Raw genomic sequence first — 17,840 nt, 5'->3', positions numbered from 1 at the left:
ATCATCTTTCCCCACAACATAAAATCTATTTTTTTGGGCATGCCCTGTAATGCCCCAGTGTGCTGCAGCATGTGTGTGGTGCCACTTATTTTTAGTATTTGTGTGCAATATAAGGCGCACTGCTGTAACAAGACGACACTCAGGAACATCTGAATCCACTTTCCAAACAGAGGAAACGTCATTTTGCATCCTTGCAGTTGCAGAAATAGAGGCAGGACATCACAAAGAGGAAGAAACGTCATTCGACTGAAGTTTTGCAAAGGAACAGTTCAATATGGAATTCTTTGGGAATATAGTATCACCTGGTGGTGGGGAAATGAACTGGATGTAGGACAGGATGTAATATGGTTTAGTTGTCAAAATTAAAAGGCAAAGTGTCTCACCAGGATGGGTACCGGATGCCAGCGCTCTGGATCACGGCGGTCAAAATCCCGACACCAGCATCCCGACAGGGTTAGGATACCGACACCTGTCAGTAGGTATCCTAATCCTCCCCCTCTCCCACCCTCCCCAGTGCCTAACCCTAACCCTCCCCATAGTGCCTAACCCTAACACTCCCCTCAACCTCGCTACTTATCTTCGGGATACAGGCGGTCGGGATGTCGGCGCTGGGATTCTGACACGTGTCGCGATCCCAGCGCCAGTATACTAAGCGCCAGTATCCCCTGCACCTGGATACTGAATGTATCCTGTCTCAACAAACATGTATGTTGTACCTTCAGTAGCGCACGCAGGGGGGGTTTCTGAGTACCCAGAAACCCCCCCTGATTTACCAAAAAAAATTTTCAGTAACGGAGACAGCCTTGTCACCGTCCCGCAGCTAGCAGCAGAGCAGAGGTGGACACCCTGATTGAGAACGGTGCCACCTCCCTATGGGGATGCAGTGGTGTAGCCCCGAGGAAGGTACACTTCACCTTGGATGTCATAGGCACTGTGCAGTGCGCCAGGGCATCATCATCACACAGGGGGTAATCTAAAATGGCACCCCAGCGGACTGACAGGCAGCGCATATAAAGGACTGGAGTAAAAGAAGGGATGACACCAGCTAAGTACCAACAGAAAGGTACAGGGTGCTCTAGGGTTTCAGGTGGTATGCTGGCAGATTAAAAGCCCTAGCGCCGCTCTTTATAAACAGTGTAATCGGGTCCATGTGTGCGGTGCCAGAGGCGAATGTCAGAGAATTTACAGCAGGGGCAGCTAAACACGGCAAATTCAAAAGTGCAATAGTGTGTGTTCCTGTTACCTGTGTCTGAAGTAGTAACACAGGCAGCGGCAGCCTGCATTCCTCACCCCAATACTTCTCCAGAGTCCCGTTCAGCTGGCAAACTGACTGGTGATGATTAACCCTTGGATGCAGGAAGTAGGTATTTGTACTTCACAGTATAGAGAGGTGTGTGCTGCTGCTGTGTGTGACTGGCAGGGTGTGTGTGACAAGGTGTGTGCTTCTGCTGTGTGTGTGACAGGGTATGTGCTGCTGCTGTGTGTGACTGACAGGGTGTGTGCTGCTGTGTGTGACTGGCAGGATGTGTGCTGCTGCTGTGTGTGACTGGCAGGGTGTGCGTGCTGCTGTATGCGAAAGGGTGTGTGCTGCTGCTGTGTGTGACTGACAGGGTGTGTGTGACAGGTTGTGTGCTGCTGTTGTGTGACTGGCAGGGTGTGTGTGACATAGTGTGTGCTGCTGCTGTGTGTGACTGACAGGGTGTACGCTGCTGCTGTGTGTGACATGGTGTGTGTGGAAAGGTGTGTACTGACAGGATGTGTGCTGCTGCTGCTGTGTGTGACTGGCAGGGTGTGTGTGACATGGTGTGCGCTGCTGCTGTGTGTGACTGACAGGGTGTATGCAGCTGCTGTGTGTGACATGGTGTGTGGCAAGGTGTGTACTGGCAGGATGTGTGCTGCTGCTGCTGTGTGTGACTGGCAGGGTGTGTGTGCTGCTGTGTGTGACAGGGTGTGTGCTACTGCTGTGTGTGGCAAGGTGTGTGTGCAGGGGAAAGAATGAATGGGGAATATAATTGTTTTGTTGTTTATTTATGTGCTGTAAAACCCTCCTGGTCAGAGTCAGAGATAGCCACTATCTCTGTTTATGTGCTGCTGGGGTTACAATATGACCTGGGTACCAGCATGCAGCCTGGAGTCTCCACTGTATGAAGTGGCAACAGTGGAAGTATATATATGTAGTTGTTTGTTTTTTTGTGTTCAGATCAACCGCTTGGAAACCCCCCTTTAAAATTCCTGAGTTTGACCCTGACCTTATATATATTTATCTTGTTTAAAAAAAAAATCATAATACTACAGAAGTACCAAGGATATCAGGGTAATTTGGTGAAGTACCATGGTAAACCTTGCACCTTTTTTCATAAGTATTACCATGGTACTTTATCATAAGGATTAGCATCTTCCGATTTGCAGGGACTATACTTGTAAAAACTGGTAATAAGTTTATAACAGCAACTTTTTTACACTTTGTAAATCTGTACCTGTTTCTATTATGTGGTGCTAGAAAGTCAGGCATGGTTCTGTAGACTTCAGGAACACGTTCCTAATAAATGTAACTACCCTATGATGGTAAAGACACGAGTACAATTAATGATAGTCATGACCAGGTACCATCATATATGGCTTTCTATTGTGCTTCACACGTTTGGACCTTATTCTTATGAAAACTGGCACATAGCACATAGTTTAGTTGGTTAACTGATCATTTACCATGGTAACTCTACCACTTGTTTATCATAAGGAACAGCTAGTTAAGCACTGATCATACAGAATAAAATTAACAGAGATAATAATTAATAAGTACAACATTACAATTGCAACAGTGGTCAGGGAATACATTCTCAAAGCTTTTATCTATCACCAGGTTCTTTTCTGGACAAGGGACCTTACAAAAATCCTTCTCTTATATCTCAAGCTGCACCCACCATCTGCACATAAATATGCTCCTTCCCAGGGCTTTTTTTCTGGAAACATAGGTTCAGGAACTGTGGGTGGAGCTGCTGAGGGTGGAGCTATAGAAAAACTATTTGATAAATATGACCTAATGATGCGATTCTATGAGAATTGCGTCATTTTGGCCACGCTCCTTATTTAAATATGCACTGTTTGCTGCAAATTGCTGCTAGGGGCAGGGGTTAATGATGCGACCTGCATCCAGCCCAGCCCCCAACACCTCCCATATGCTTCTCCTCCCCGGGTTTTCCCGGGGAGAAAAACTCCAATGTCGGCAAGTATGCGCTTCTTTGACAATGAGAGAGAGTTACAAAATTCCTTTATCATGCAGCTTGTGGGAATGCATGAACGAATTTTGAGGGAAAACAGAGAGACACAGATTTCCTTCCTTAACGGTCTGGTGGAAAAAACCCGGGTTTAAGAGATTTTCTTGTCTTAAAGTAGTATAATTTGTGAGACAGTTGTCTCACCACAGGTGAGGACAATAATAAATTAAGAGGTTAGTCCAGGAGTAGAGCATTTTGTACCTGAGAGAATGGGTCATGTTGGAGGATCTGTTACACATATATATGACCCATGACCTTACTGCGCTGCAGAATATATTGCACTATTTATAAAAGACTACACCAGAGGTTCCCAAACGCGGTCCTCAAGGCTAACTAACAGTTCAGATTTTAGAGATATCCATGGATGAGCACAGGTGACTTAATTAGTATCTCAGTCAATTTTATTTAGCCACCTGTGCTCAACCATGGATATATCTAAAACCTGAACTGTCGGGGAGCCTTGAGGACTGCGTTTGGGAACCCCTGGACTAGACTAATAAGTTGTTCCAGCTAGGTAGGTTAAGCAATAATAAGAAAGATGCGCATTATTTATTTACTAAGATGTTCCTAGAAACTGCATTTACATGATTGTTGGTTCAACTCATGAATAAACTGTACATAGACCTAACTTGCCAACTCTCCCTGATTGTCAGGGAGACTCCCTGAAATAGCAGCAAACTCCCTGATTTCACCTTACCCCCATTATGAAGATGTTATATAACAGAGATATATACAATTAAATGGGATCATTAGTATTATTTCCCTGCATTGGTTATAAAGCTGGCCACACACTAGACCAACTTACATCCAACCAGCCAACTAGTTGATTGGTTGGAATGAAAATCTGGTAAGGTATGAAAGCAAATAACAATCAGCAATTTGCTCCCAAACACCGGAAAGTGGACAAAAACTGATGTTTGAACAAACTGTTTAGATCAAACATTTAACAAACTTGTCTGACGACCATTTTCTAGCATTTAGGAGCAAATTGGTGATCGTCATTTACTTCCATTACTTCCCAGATTTTCATTCCAACCAATCAACAAGTTGGCTGGTTGGATGTAAGTTGGTCTAGTGTGTGGCCCGCTTAAGGCACAATGAACCCTATGGCTACATGCATTTTCTGAAAAGTATTATGGTGCATACACACGGTCAGATTTTCTGTCAGATCTGAACGATAGCGATTTTAAAAATCGTTCAATCATTCATATCTGAAAGAAAATCGACATGTGAGCCTGCAACGATGAACGATGCGCGTTCCCGCTTGTCAGATAACGATATCTGACATCCGCATACCTCCCAACTTTGGAGAACGGTGAAGAGGGACAGTTTGTGTGCCCGAAAAGGGGGTGGCGCCCCCACAAAAAGGGTACGGACCCGAGCTGCAACCCCCATTATGTCACTATAGGGGGCGTGCCCAGCACGCAGCCCCAGGCTCTCCATACACTGGTGAACAGATGCCGTGCGTATGAAAATTCTGTCAATGTCCCAATATTTATGCACCTTACTGTATATACACTTCACATGCAATAAGGGGCGGGTTTGCCCTAACCCTATATATATTGAGTCACTCCATGAACACCATACACCTTGATAAAGACCTATGAGATTGAAACGCGTTGGTGGCTGACTGTATGGTGATTACATCTTGCGCACCCAGACTGGGAAGGTAATGCTCTATAGGGGGAGCATATTAATACCCCTATACTGTATGTGCAACAGTGTGCCTTTCCCAAAAGGTCATTTCTGGTATGCATTCATTTGTTTGTTTTTATACTCCAATAAATTGTATAGACTTTTCACTATGTGGGCAACCCTCTTTTGTTTTACATGCATGCACATTTCAGAAGTCAGCATATATGAGGAATGACCCTGAATGAAGGAGTTTTATATAGCTTGGAGTGACGATTTTACATTTTGAAGTTGCAGTGGACCATTTGACACCAGATTGTAACATTGGCTACATCAATTTTAGAACATTATGACTGTTCTCTGATTTCAGTGACTCTATTTTTAAGTGCTGGTATATTGGATTGCTATTTGATTCAAGAATTTCCCTATATTTACTATGGGACATCAAGTACTACTCTTATTTCAGTGATTTATATGATTCCCATTAGGAGCGCTTGGGAACACCTTTTCTTTTACTGCATATAATTGCACTGCAATGACATTGGGGACAGACAATGCTGCTTAGAAGCCCAAGTGATGATCAGATGTACTCCTGGTCACTGTTCCAGCCAGTTACCAGTATGGGCGAAAGTTGTTCAGTTGTCACATCTGTAATGAGAATGAGGGCGGATGTTAGAACTACTGTCGATAAGGGCGGAAGTTGTGGAACTGACAGGAAGTTATTCAGCTGTGACTGCTATAATGAGGGCGGATGTTAGGTTACTGGTAAGGGCGGAAGTTGTGTAACTGCCACTACTGTAATGAGGGCGGATGTTGTTAAGCTGTGACTGCTATAATGAGGGCGGATGTTAGAACTACTGTCGATAAGGGCGGAAGTTGTGTAACTGCCACTACTGTAATGAGGGCGGAAGTTCAGCTGTGACTGCTATAATGAGGGCGGATGCTAGGTTACTGGTAAGGGCGGAAGTTGTGTAACTACCACTACTGTAATGAGGGCTGAAGTTGTTCAGCTGTGACTGCTATAATGAGGGCGGATGTTAGGTTACTGGTAAGGGCGGATGTTGTGTAACTACCACTACTGTAATGAGGGCGGAAGTTATTCAGCTGTGACTGCTATAATGAGGGTGGATGTTAGGTTACTGGTAAGGGCGGAAGTTGTGTAACTGCCACTACTGTAATGAGGGCGGAAGTTGTTCAGCTGTGACTGCTATAATGAGGGCGGATGTTAGGTTACTGGTAAGGGCGGAAGTTGTGTAACTGCCACTACTGTAACGAGGGCAGATGTAGGTTACCAATTAGGGCGGAAGTGATTTGACCCGGGTTTCGCGTTTAGGAAGTGATATCAGAGTGTCAACATGCAAGATGGCCGCTCATCACAGGCAGAACACGGCCGGGCGGAGGAAAGTTCAGGTATGAGAGTAGAGGTAGCGGGCGGGACTGTGTGTGCTGACTGTCCCTGCTGAGCTTCCATGATGCTGAGGGTGATATGTGGAGGAGCCCCCTGCCGGAGCGCAGCCCGGGCAGAGAATGATAGGCTGGTTTGGGTGCATGGATCATAATGTGTCCGGTTTCTGGTGCTGGGTGCTGATCTCTGGGCTCTGTCATTGCCTCTGTGCAGTGTTACCCCTCATATTGACATGCAGCACCCCCAGCCCACCCCTATGCACCAGTCACACAGTGCTCTCTCCCTAATACACCATAAATAATTCGCATTTAGTGAAGGCATAAAGCTCCCAGCTCAGTGGGTATCAGTGATGGTGAGCTGTGCTGCTGCCATGGTTCCTGCAGAGCAGGTGTGATCAGACCCAGGGGCAGTAAATCAGCACATGCAGAATGCACTTTGCTGATATATGGTCTATTATCTTCTTGTTAGAGACAATTATTGTTGGTATATTGGGGAAAGGTCCTGTAAATCATGTCCGCAATCAGGGGTGTCAGAAAGTTGACCAAGTACTGAGAGAATCTGGTTGGTCTGTAGGATTTAGCTCACCATATCTGGACTCCCCATGCAGCGTGTAAACCTGATTAAGGGGCGAATTCAATTAGCTGCAAAAAGCCTTGTTGATTTTGCCTGTTTGGACGCGATGTTTTTGCAATGCGCGTTCCCACTTATCTCTTCAATTCCAAAACAGGCGAAAACACGGATAGGGGAATGTAGTGAATAACGAAACTAATGAAAAGGAGAGTATATTTTGGAGAAATCAGATCTGATCCTGGGAATCACTATAGAGTATTAATAGCCCTAATAAAAGAATTTAGTGATTTTAAAATGAGTCAAATGGCTATTATATGCATGTTTGCATAAGTGTGAAAAAATGATAGAAAGCAATGCTTTTTTGAGAAAAATAAGTACCGTAGTTAAATTTGAGGTACATGTAAATGGGTGCTAGTATATTTTGGTGTCTCTAAAGTGAATATTTAACAAATATCTCAAATATACCTGCTGCAGCCTCCTGCAACCTTAAAAATGCCTATCTCAACCTTATAGCCCCCCAAAAACCATGCACACTACTTTAACCCAATTTCCCAACACTTTTTACATTTTCGTCCCAAAAATTACGTTTTTTTTTGGAGTGAATTAAAATAACTTTGTATTTATTTTTGCCTAATTGGTCATTAGGGGGGTGTCCCAAGGGTTCTGAACAAAGTCCCCACATTTGTACTCCAAAATATGGATTTTGCACTACTTCTCTCCTGACTTTTGCTGGAGAAACATTTTCGCCTGTCTTTGCCTATGGAGTCTTCGCCTAGGCGAAAACGTCCTGGATTTGAATACGGAGATGCTTTGAAAACAGGCAAAAAGCGCAAATTGGCAAAAGCTTATCGCCGATTGCGGCTTTATGCCTCTAATTGAATTTGTCCCTAAATCAAACTTGTTTCAGTTATGTGGAAATGCATCCAGACATGGTCCGCACTACCATCAGACGGGATACATACGTACTGTCAATCTTCATGGTGTCGACAGTCAGTATTTCAACAGCATTATATAGATGGGACAATGCCGACACTCTTGTAATGTTAAAGTTGAAATGCTTTAAATAACACTACAACATTGTCCCGTTAAGATCAACAATCTACTTCATCAGGTGGTTTAGTGTGATGCTTGTATAACCAGGATGCTAAATGTGTGCACAGCTTCATTCATGGAAATCATTGTGTAGTGTAAAAATAGTGTTCATTCTAGCACCCTGCACCTGTCACAACCCGTGCAGTTCCTCTTTCCTGTCTGGAGTGTCGCTCTTTGCTCTGGTGCTTCTAGCATACAGCGGATGCAACATACTGATGAGATACAGACTAGAGTGTGCTACAAGCACCAGAGAGCGACACCCCAGGTAGGAAAGAGGAAGTGTGAATGGCCAAATATTCTCTGTAAAGCGCTGTGGAATATGTGTGCGCTATATAAATAATAAACTGCACAGGTTGTGACAGGTGCAGGGTGCTAGGAAGAACACTACATTACTCGGGTATGTCAGTGAGACCATAGTATTCAAATGGGGTTGGATAGTAAGTTAATAAAATCTTTACCGGGCGCCCACCTATAAGTAGCTGATCTTGGCTGGCAGCTCTCCTAGGGTTCCACCAGTCCCCTAAACTTATATAATAAGTGTAAATATCCAAAAAAAGGAAGGCGACTATACCGGACACAAAGGATAAAAACAATTTGCTGGTATAATAAATTGTGTTTAATATATAGTTACTGATTTATTAATTTAAACCCTTCTGATAAGCTATCACTTTAAATATCGCAAATAGATTAAAATATTCCCTTTATACACAACAAAACCGCATCTCTCAGCCTTCCTGTTGTTAGGAAGGATATCTATCTACATATGTCAATACGATGTTAGCTCCATTAGTTACTTCTGTAAATATGAACTACACATTGGCTCTATAATAGGCTGATATTCAAGGTAATGTTCATTAGTTTGTGTCAGTTTGTAGCTCCCTGTTAGACAAGTGTCCACACTTATGGTGCATACACACGATCAGATTTTTTCTTCAGATATGGACGATAACGATTTAAAAATCGTTCAGTCGTTCATATCTGAAGGAAAATCGTTCATATCTGACATGCCTGAACGATGGACGATCAACGATGCGCGTTCCCGTTTGTCAGATAACGATATCTGACATCTGATGGGTTTGCAGTCAGACTTGGACGATTCCATTCATTTTAATGCAGTCAAAAATCGTTCAATCGTTCAAATCGTTCAAAACTTTGGTCAAATCGTTTAGTCGTTCAGTCGTTCATCTGACAAATCTGACCGTGTGTACGCTCCATTAGTAGCATATATATCAATTTGTAAATCCTTGTTAAACAGAAGTATCTGTACGTTGCCAGTCCTTCTAATAGACTGCAATAGAAATGATTTAAATAACAAGCTGCTGCTCCGTAATGAAAAGTTCCAGCGTGTTTAGCACGCGGCTGTACAATATGCCTGTAATGTCTGCTCAGGTCAGTAGATCAGAATAGCCTGCTATCTAGCCACAGCAGCCATTAGTAATGAGACGGCTATTACAAGGACTGGTAACGTACGGATACTTCTGTTTAACAAGGATTTACAAATTGATACATATGCTACTAAGGGGTCTATTTATCAAGCAGTGTAAAGTGTGGAGAAGTGGACCAGTGTAGAAGTTGCCCATAGCAACCAATCAGCTCCTGCCTATTATTTTATAGACTGTACTTGATAAATACTACTTCAAATCTGATTGGTTGCTATGGGCAACTTCTCCACTGGACCACTTCTCCACACTTTGCACTGCTTGATAAATAGACCCCTAAGTGTGGACACTTTTGTCTAACATGAAGCAAACTGACACTTGTACTAATGAACAGTACCTTGAATATCAGGTATTGTGTGATGAGACATATTTGAGTTTTGTTTTGTACATGGGAGCAGAGAAACTGAATATGCTGAAACCAGAAGACCGTGACCTGATAATAGAAACTTGTCAAAACTGGTCACCCTGCTTCCTAAGCCATATAATTAGATACAGAAAGACCATGTGCTGTGCACTTACCATACATGTTGCTATTCGGTTTTACTCAGTCTTATGGTTTTAAAAAATGACAATTTTCAGTTTACTAAATTTCTTCTATGGTTTATGTAAAATGTTTGGTCAATCTCATGGCATTTCTCGCTGCTTACATGGATGTCCTAATTTCAGAGAGGAAGTAGAATATACATTAAAAATGATCACTATAATTTTTTTTTTGGTCGGTGCTAATCACTTAGCATGGCACTTTTTAATTTTGGAGGCCAAAATCTTAATAAGTAGATATGCACCTCAGCTCTCCCCACATGTCTGTACCTATTTTCCAGTATCAAGAGCAAGAGGGGTGCCTAGAGCCAAATAGAGGGGGCAATGAGCAATAGCATTAGTAGCCAGGTCTCGGCTTCATCAGCTCAAGTTTTATCCTCCTGTTTCCAGTGGCAGATTGAGCTCCTGTTGCCCCAAAACGATGACTTCTCTGAGAAGCACGTTGGGCCACTTGCCAAGATGTAACTAGTGATTGGCGAACCCCTGCTGAGGGAAACAGTCCAATTGCAGGGGAGAGTCACAGTAGCAAAGTTGTTTCCTAATTTGCGAAAGGCTCCTATCCAGTAATTACGGCTCATCCCCAGCCCGGGGGTCAGGTGCGCAAATAAGCGGTTCAGTTCTCCACGTGGGGTTAGCTGGCTATGTTTTGGGTGAAGAACCAGTTAAGTAGATGGCTAAGTCCCAGGGCTTGACATATGTGAGGAAGATGTAATTTTCAGCAGGGCGACCTGCTGATTGGTTTGTGCCTCCAGACAGGGGCAGGGCTCATTTTTACTATCGCAAAACAAGCAGGGCATGGCGTCCTGCTAATTCAGCCTAGCCGGAACACTAGGGTAACACAACACTCCACAAATGATTAGCCCTTTGATATTCTACTTCTGTTGGATACATCTGTTTGCTGAAATATTGGGGCATGTAGTGTTCATTCTAGCACCCTGTACCTGTCATAACTCGGTCAGTTCCACTTTTCTGCCTGGGGTGTCGCTCTCTGCTCTGGTGCTTCTAGCACACTCAGCTGATGCAACAAACTGCTCAGATACAGACCAGAGTGTGCTAGAGGCACCAGAGAAGAGAGCGACACTCCATGCAGGAAAGAGGGACTACACTGGTTGTGACAGGTGCAGGGTGCTAGAATGAACACTAGCATGTGCACGTAGGTGTTACCTTTTTTTGCTGCTTTGTTCCTCCATCTATGACAGCTAAACAAAAGGCAGACAGAATCCTACATGTACTAGTTCATTCATTTCTAAAGAGTCGCCAGTCTTCTGCACATGCCAAGCTTTGCAGGGCAGATGAGCAGAACATGGGAAAATAGAATATACTGTACTATTCTCTGTCGCTGCTCCAACATCCACCTAGCAAACTATTACACTGATCCGTCTACAGACTGTTAATCTTCTTTTTTTTCTTTTTCTTTGTTTAAAACCTCCTTTATATTTGTTTGTGTTTTCAATGTATTAGTCATGTCTCAATGTGTTGTATGTGCTTTTGATATTTTTGAACTGGATAGTATTCTTTTAAGATTATTTAACACTCGTACAATATTTTCCTTTAGTATGGAAATTACAGATTGACTTCATCCAGTTGTTGGTTTGTTACTTTCTAGTGTAGTTTGTCTAGTTATTGAAGCATATGGGAAGTATATGTTATTTCCGGCAAATATAAATGTATTATTATTATAAAACCATACATGTGAAATCTTAGAAGCTGTAGGGCCCGCAATGTGTAGCTATATTGTTTTAAATCTGCCTTTGTTTTTAAAGATCTCTTGAGTGTCCTACAGAACTAGAGTTAATCTAACCCATGAATTGTATAGTAATTCTCTATCAATATGTATAACTATACATCCTTTTACAGGTCTCTTATGTGATTAGAGATGAAGTAGAGAAGTATAATCGCAATGGAGTGAATGCATTGCAGCTTGATCCTGCACTAAACAGGCTATTTACTGCTGGACGGGACTCAATAATCAGAATATGGAGTGTCAATCAGCACAAAGTAAGTATGTGATTCCTTATACAATGGCTGATAAGCTACTGCCAGGTACCTACTAATAGTAGTGGTGCAGACATTGTCCTTTGTTTTATTGAACATTGAGGTAAATGTATTAACCAGTGAAAAGCATGGAGATGTGGACCAGTGAAGAAGTTGCCCATAGCTACCAATCGGCTTTGAAGTAGCATTTATCAAGTACAGTCTATAAAATAATAGGTAGGTGCTGATTGGTTGTTATGGGCAACTTTTCCACTACGCCATGCTTTTTGACTGCTTGATACATAATCCCCATAGTGTGTAATATTAAATGTTAATTGGGCATACATTTCCCAGAAACTGTTTAGATATCTATGTAATAAATCACTAAGGACTGCAACAAGTATTAGGTAGTTGGAGCCGGGTCACGTGCTGCCCCTCCAATGGCTTCCACTGCTAGGGAGATGGATAAACCTTAGCAGGAGAGGAGGGCTTGCCGCGAGGTGAGTATGCAGCCGGGGAAGGACACAGAGCGGCAGACAGCATGGTGGGATGGGGCTGAGAAGGTACCGAATGGGACAGAGGGGGGGCAGAGCAGTAAGGGGCAGGACTGGAGCTGAACTGGGCCAGGAGGGACCATGGTGCCTTGGCATATGCCCAGGTCCCTTTGCTAGTCTACGTGATAATTCTTCAATGTCTGTCTTGAGTCAGACATGCTCAGTGCGCCCCCCACCACTTTTAGTGTACGCCAAGGAGAGACCTGAGGGAAAGTGTAGGGGGGGGGAGGCTCCAATATGCTAGTAGTAAATAACCCCACTTAATACATGGCCTTTTAAGATCTACCAGAAGCTTTATATGAAAAGCTTAACTTTAAAGTGCTAAATTCTAAGGCCCGTATTCAATTAGAGCCGAGCCACGATAATTTAACGCGACTCGGACTTAACGCCGACTTCGCTTGTTTTGTTGGCGTTACAGTATCTCGCGCGTGCCCGCGTATCCCCGTATTCAATTTCAAACTAGAAGAAAACGGGACCCGGCGATACTTGGATCGGCGAAAAAAATGGGAATTTTCGGGAAATAATTGTAGGATCCCCCTAAAGATGTCCAGACCTCGGAGATCAATATGGGTACCCCCGTTTTTGCCTGCAGAAGAAAGTCAGGGTTTTTAAATAGCCGCAGGAGGTGTCTTTTTTTTTTTTTTTTTTTCCCGACTTTGAAGAAGTGATGCAGGAGAGCAGGTAGATTTTTTTTTTTCAGTTTTTTAAGTGGTCCCATCAAATTTGGGGTACATGAAAATGGGTGCTAGCATATTTTTAAGTCCCTAAAGTCATTTTTTATAAATTCAGCAAAAATGCACTTGACGGCGGCTATTACAAATCCCGGCTTGGATGAAAATGCTGCAGAAGAGCATTTAGAAGATTTTTTGGGGAAAAATAACTGTGCCCATCAGGTTTGGGGTACTTGAAAATGGGGGTCAGCATATTTTAAAGTTGCTAAAGTGAGTTGAAAAAACGTGAAAAACCCACCTTCCGCAAGCACCTGCAATAAAAAAAACACATGGGGCATACTTGGGGACCCCCCTAGAGTCTAGTTCACTAGTTTTTTAACTGTCACCCAATTTTTTTCACTGTAACCAAAGAATGGGACTCGTCTTAAGGTTATTTGTGGACAACAAATCCCACTTGTCATTCGTAGCGATGGGTTACAGAAAACAAAACTAAGGTTGTACACTATGATATTACAGATTGTTTCTTGTAAGGTTAGGCTAACAGTATATTCTCTAATGACTAATATTTCTTATTTATTCTAGCAAGACCCCTATATAGCATCTATGGAACACCACACAGACTGGGTAAATGACATTGTACTGTGCTGTAATGGTAAAACATGTAAGTATTTTATACAGCTTGAACATTGGCAATCAAACAACTGATTATATACGTCCTGCCCCTGTTAAATCATTTTGCTTTCGTTATAAGTGAGGAGTATAGTAAACGCCACTTTCTCTGACCAGTAGCCTAATGGCAACTGACCAAAAACAAGTTCAGTTCTTGTTGAAATAGCTCTGCAGAAATGTGTATGCCCCAAAAGTATCTTTTTATATTAAATCAATTTTGGCAAAGCTGTGCTTAAATGGAAATAAAAGTTCAATAACGCCTGTAAAGCATAAATGTATTTTCTTCAGTATGTGTGAGTAACTTTGTACTGAATTTAATCAACTTACTGAGTAGTATATTCAGAATTCTAGAGCTTTTGGGGAGATTTATCAAAGCGTGTCTAGAGATAAAGTGTAGAAAGATAAAGTACTAACCATTCAGCTTTTAACGGTTACTTTACAGGCTGTGTTTAAGAAATGACAGGAGCTGATTGGTTGGTACTTTAGTTCTCTCCAAGCCTTGAGATATCTCCCCTTATATCCACACCCACTATGTAGTAAGTTATTGGGTGGCTAAACAAAAGCTTTAAATGACTGTGGGCCATATCCAATTAGCCCTGAACGCTGTTCAGGCGCTAATTGATCCCTGCGATAGGCGAAAAACGGGTATTTTTCGCCGATAATCCCCGATTTTTGGCGATTTCCCCCCCCCCCCCTCCCTATTCTATTAATTCGGGCGAATTAATAGGATAGTTCGCCCGTTAACACATAGGAGCCGCGATAAGCTCGCGGCCCTATGTGGTCTCGCCTTTTTTGGGGGCGATAAAACGGCACTTATCGTGGATTATTTTTCGGGACACATCAGGTCCCGAAACCCTCCCCCCCCGATAAGTGCCATCGTAAGGCCGACTACGGGGCTAATTGGAGAGCCCCGGGCGAGCTAATTAGTCTGCAGTCTACGGTAATTGTACAGTGAGCACTGTAGAATTTATTCTTCTACAATAATTTTACATTTGGATCATTTGGATAATTTTTCATATAATTCTATAATCCTTGTCCCAATTTTTTACATTCTGTATTTAGTATTTTATTTTGAGAACTGTTTTTAGTTTGTCATTTAGCCCATTTTTTGCTCTGCAGTAATATCGGCATCCTCTGATACCACTGTTAAAGTATGGAACGCGCACAAGGGCTTCTGCATGTCCACCTTGAGAACACACAAGGTAAAACCATCATATTCACGCACATTATTGTATTGTAAAGGGACTTTCAAATGCAGAAATTCCTAAATCCATTTATTATTCCCTAGTTCCCTAAATTTTGTAGTAGGCAAGTTCTAAAAATGTAAACAAACTGATTGCATATAGTGTTAATGTTCTTAGTTAATCAAGAGACTTGCTGTTCATTTCTATTTCTAAGCTGACATTCTAAGCGTGCCTGAGTGTTTCAACACCATGTCAGAGGCGTGCATAATTAACAGGCAGCGTCATAGTACACGTCACCTGGCTGGATTATACACTGAAGTGCTTGCGGTAGGGTACAGTCAACTGCAAGCGCTGCGGTCAGATCCGATGGAATCCGATGTACCGATGGTTGTACATGCTTCCTGGAGATGACGTTCGCAAGTGGGCGGCTAAAGACAGGCTGGTGGACATCTATAAACACAAAGTGATCGCTCGCCAAGACATAGTGGGCGTGCTTATGCCTTGCCGTGCGATCGCCTGCCTTGACGTCACTTAGCTGAATTTCCATACGTTGGGAGCGAGCGGCTGCATCTAGCGAGAGGGTCTGAATCAGGCCCACAGTCCATCCAGTCCACTTTAATGGAGCTGAATAAATTGCATCTAATCTGTTATATTGTAGTGCCTCAGATGGACTGATTCCTCCTGAGTGCACGCCATCCATTCACTGGCCGTGGGCGCTAAACTGCAACTTTTCCCACCCACAGGACACTGCAGCCCGCTGGTGGGAATGGCTGAGGCCAGGCTGTCTCAGCGGGGCGCCGCCATAAGGGCAGGGTGCATTTTGTTATTTTAAGTTTAGACTGGGCGCTGCACGCCGCTGAAACCTCCTAGTGGGGACACTAGAGAGGACAGGAGGGGGTAGATGGATGGCAGAGAGGACAGGAAGGAGATGGATGGCAGAGAGGACAGGAGGGGGAGATGGCAGAGAGGACCGGTCGGAGATATAGATGCCATAGAGGACAGGTGGGGTGCGATGGCAGAGGGCAGAATAGGGGAAGATGGCAGAGAGGACAGGTGGGAGAGATAGAGGGCAGAATAGGGGGAGATGGATGGAAAAGAGGACAGGAGGGGAAAAGAAATAAAAATAAATTTAAAAATATAAAACTTTTGTTATAATCGTGAGATTGGAACCCGATAATCCCGATATCCTAGGATTACGAAATGATTTTGGGATTTGAATCCCTAAATAGGAACCAAAGCATCAGTCAGTACATTACTGGGTTTGTGGCTTTCTTCTTGCTCCACTCTGTATATGTAAATAATGCCATTTTCCCACACAACCCACTGTAGCACTGTGACCAAAAGCTAGGTAATGGGGAAAGAAAATGGAAATCTTTACATATATTATAGGGTTTAAATTGGAAATGTGTTACTTTCATTGCAATAGGATTTGAATTACATTGTACTATGTATGTTATGGCCACTTTTTAGTTGTTGCATTTATGTATGCATTCAATATTGATTTATCTTTTTCCTAGGACTATGTGAAAGCCTTAGCATATGCAAAAGACAAAGAATTAGTGGCCTCTGCGGGATTGGATAGACAGATATTCCTCTGGGATGTAAATACTCTCACTGCACTGACTGCATCCAACAATACTGTCACTAGTGAGTAATACTTCCCTAAAGCAATGTCCTGATTTTAGAAGAGTTGTCCTTATTTTGATCACATGGTTTCCGTATGCCTTATTTAAATAATCACCTTGTTGTAAGATCTGGTACTCCCAAAATAACATTTTCTGTCCAACCATGCTCGTGTGCATCTAATTATCACAATATCCGATATGGCATTGATGGCTTCACAATGCTAACACAGAAACCGTATAGCGCCATTATTTACAAGATCAATACAGGGAAATAGGTGCAATGCAGAATCAGGGAAGTCTAAGCTGACATGGACTTTGTAGGTTGGGATACATACAGTGACTGAGGTGGAGGAGTAACTGTTGTAAATAGATGTTGCTATGTATCATTCATCCTGACTGTTTAAATGTTTCTTTAGGCCGGGCTGAAAGGTGAGGAGAGAAGGGGCGTGATGCAATCTGGTAGCTTATAGAGTGAGAACAGGTCTAAGAGCCTGGCCTCGGAGCACACTAACAGAGGGTGGCGATGTGTTGGCCAATGACCTAGAAAAAGTGCAGTGTGAGAGTCACCAGGAAAGCCAGGATAAAGCAACCTGTAAAACCTTTATGTATATATAGAACTTGAGCATATAAAGAATATATAGAGAAAAGCCTACATAAATATTTTAATGATAGTCTGCAAGCAATCCAGGTATTGTGCATGTAATAGTTGCAAATGCATCTTCAGGAGACTGTGCCACATAAAGGTAATTATGAATGCGTTTTAACCTTAACATAACTAGTGCTTTTCTAAGTTCTAAGCTGACTTTATATAGAAGGAGCACTGTGGTGTGCCACAAAGCAGGGTGACTAAAAAGCAGGAACAGGTATCTTTGTGTACTGTCACATCCGAGCCATGTCAGTGTGGTCAGCTGTCCATTTGCTTTCAGTTGGATATATCATTGATGGTGCTAATGATAATTAGCACTTCACAGCTCTGTCGCCACTGATAAGGTGTGCAGCGATGGGACTCCCTTAGGTGTCCCTCGGATGATGCGGCAGCCCCAGTACATAATACATAGCATGCAGCTCTGGCACCACTGATAAGGTGTGCAGCGATGGGACTCCCTTAGGTGTCCCTCGGATGATGCGGCAGCCCCAGTACATAATGCATAGCATGCAGCTCTGTCGCCACTGATAGGGTGTGCAGCGATGGGACTCCCTTAGGTGTCCC

The 17,840-nt window shown here is 43.0% G+C and overlaps 1 protein-coding gene across 1 annotated transcript in view; it reads left to right on the top strand.

The window, feature by feature from the left end:
* The first annotated feature begins 6,218 nt into the window (after positions 1-6,218).
* Positions 6,219-17,840, top strand: part of WDR48 (WD repeat domain 48) — a 50,672-nt gene continuing 39,050 nt past the window's right edge. The window contains exons 1-5 of the mRNA XM_088446434.1: positions 6,219-6,317; positions 11,811-11,951; positions 13,735-13,813; positions 14,941-15,023; positions 16,523-16,652. Of these exons, the coding sequence (XP_088302560.1) occupies positions 6,270-6,317; positions 11,811-11,951; positions 13,735-13,813; positions 14,941-15,023; positions 16,523-16,652 (481 nt within the window). The 5' untranslated portion in view covers positions 6,219-6,269. The remainder of the gene's footprint in view (positions 6,318-11,810; positions 11,952-13,734; positions 13,814-14,940; positions 15,024-16,522; positions 16,653-17,840) is intronic.

Source organism: Taudactylus pleione, unplaced genomic scaffold (assembly GCF_031769625.1).
Source record: "Taudactylus pleione unplaced genomic scaffold, aTauple2 ptg000398l, whole genome shotgun sequence".
Classification (NCBI taxonomy): Eukaryota; Metazoa; Chordata; class Amphibia; order Anura; family Myobatrachidae; genus Taudactylus; species Taudactylus pleione.
Note: the sequence above shows the minus strand (reverse complement) of the source record. Positions and strands in the feature narration are given on the sequence as shown.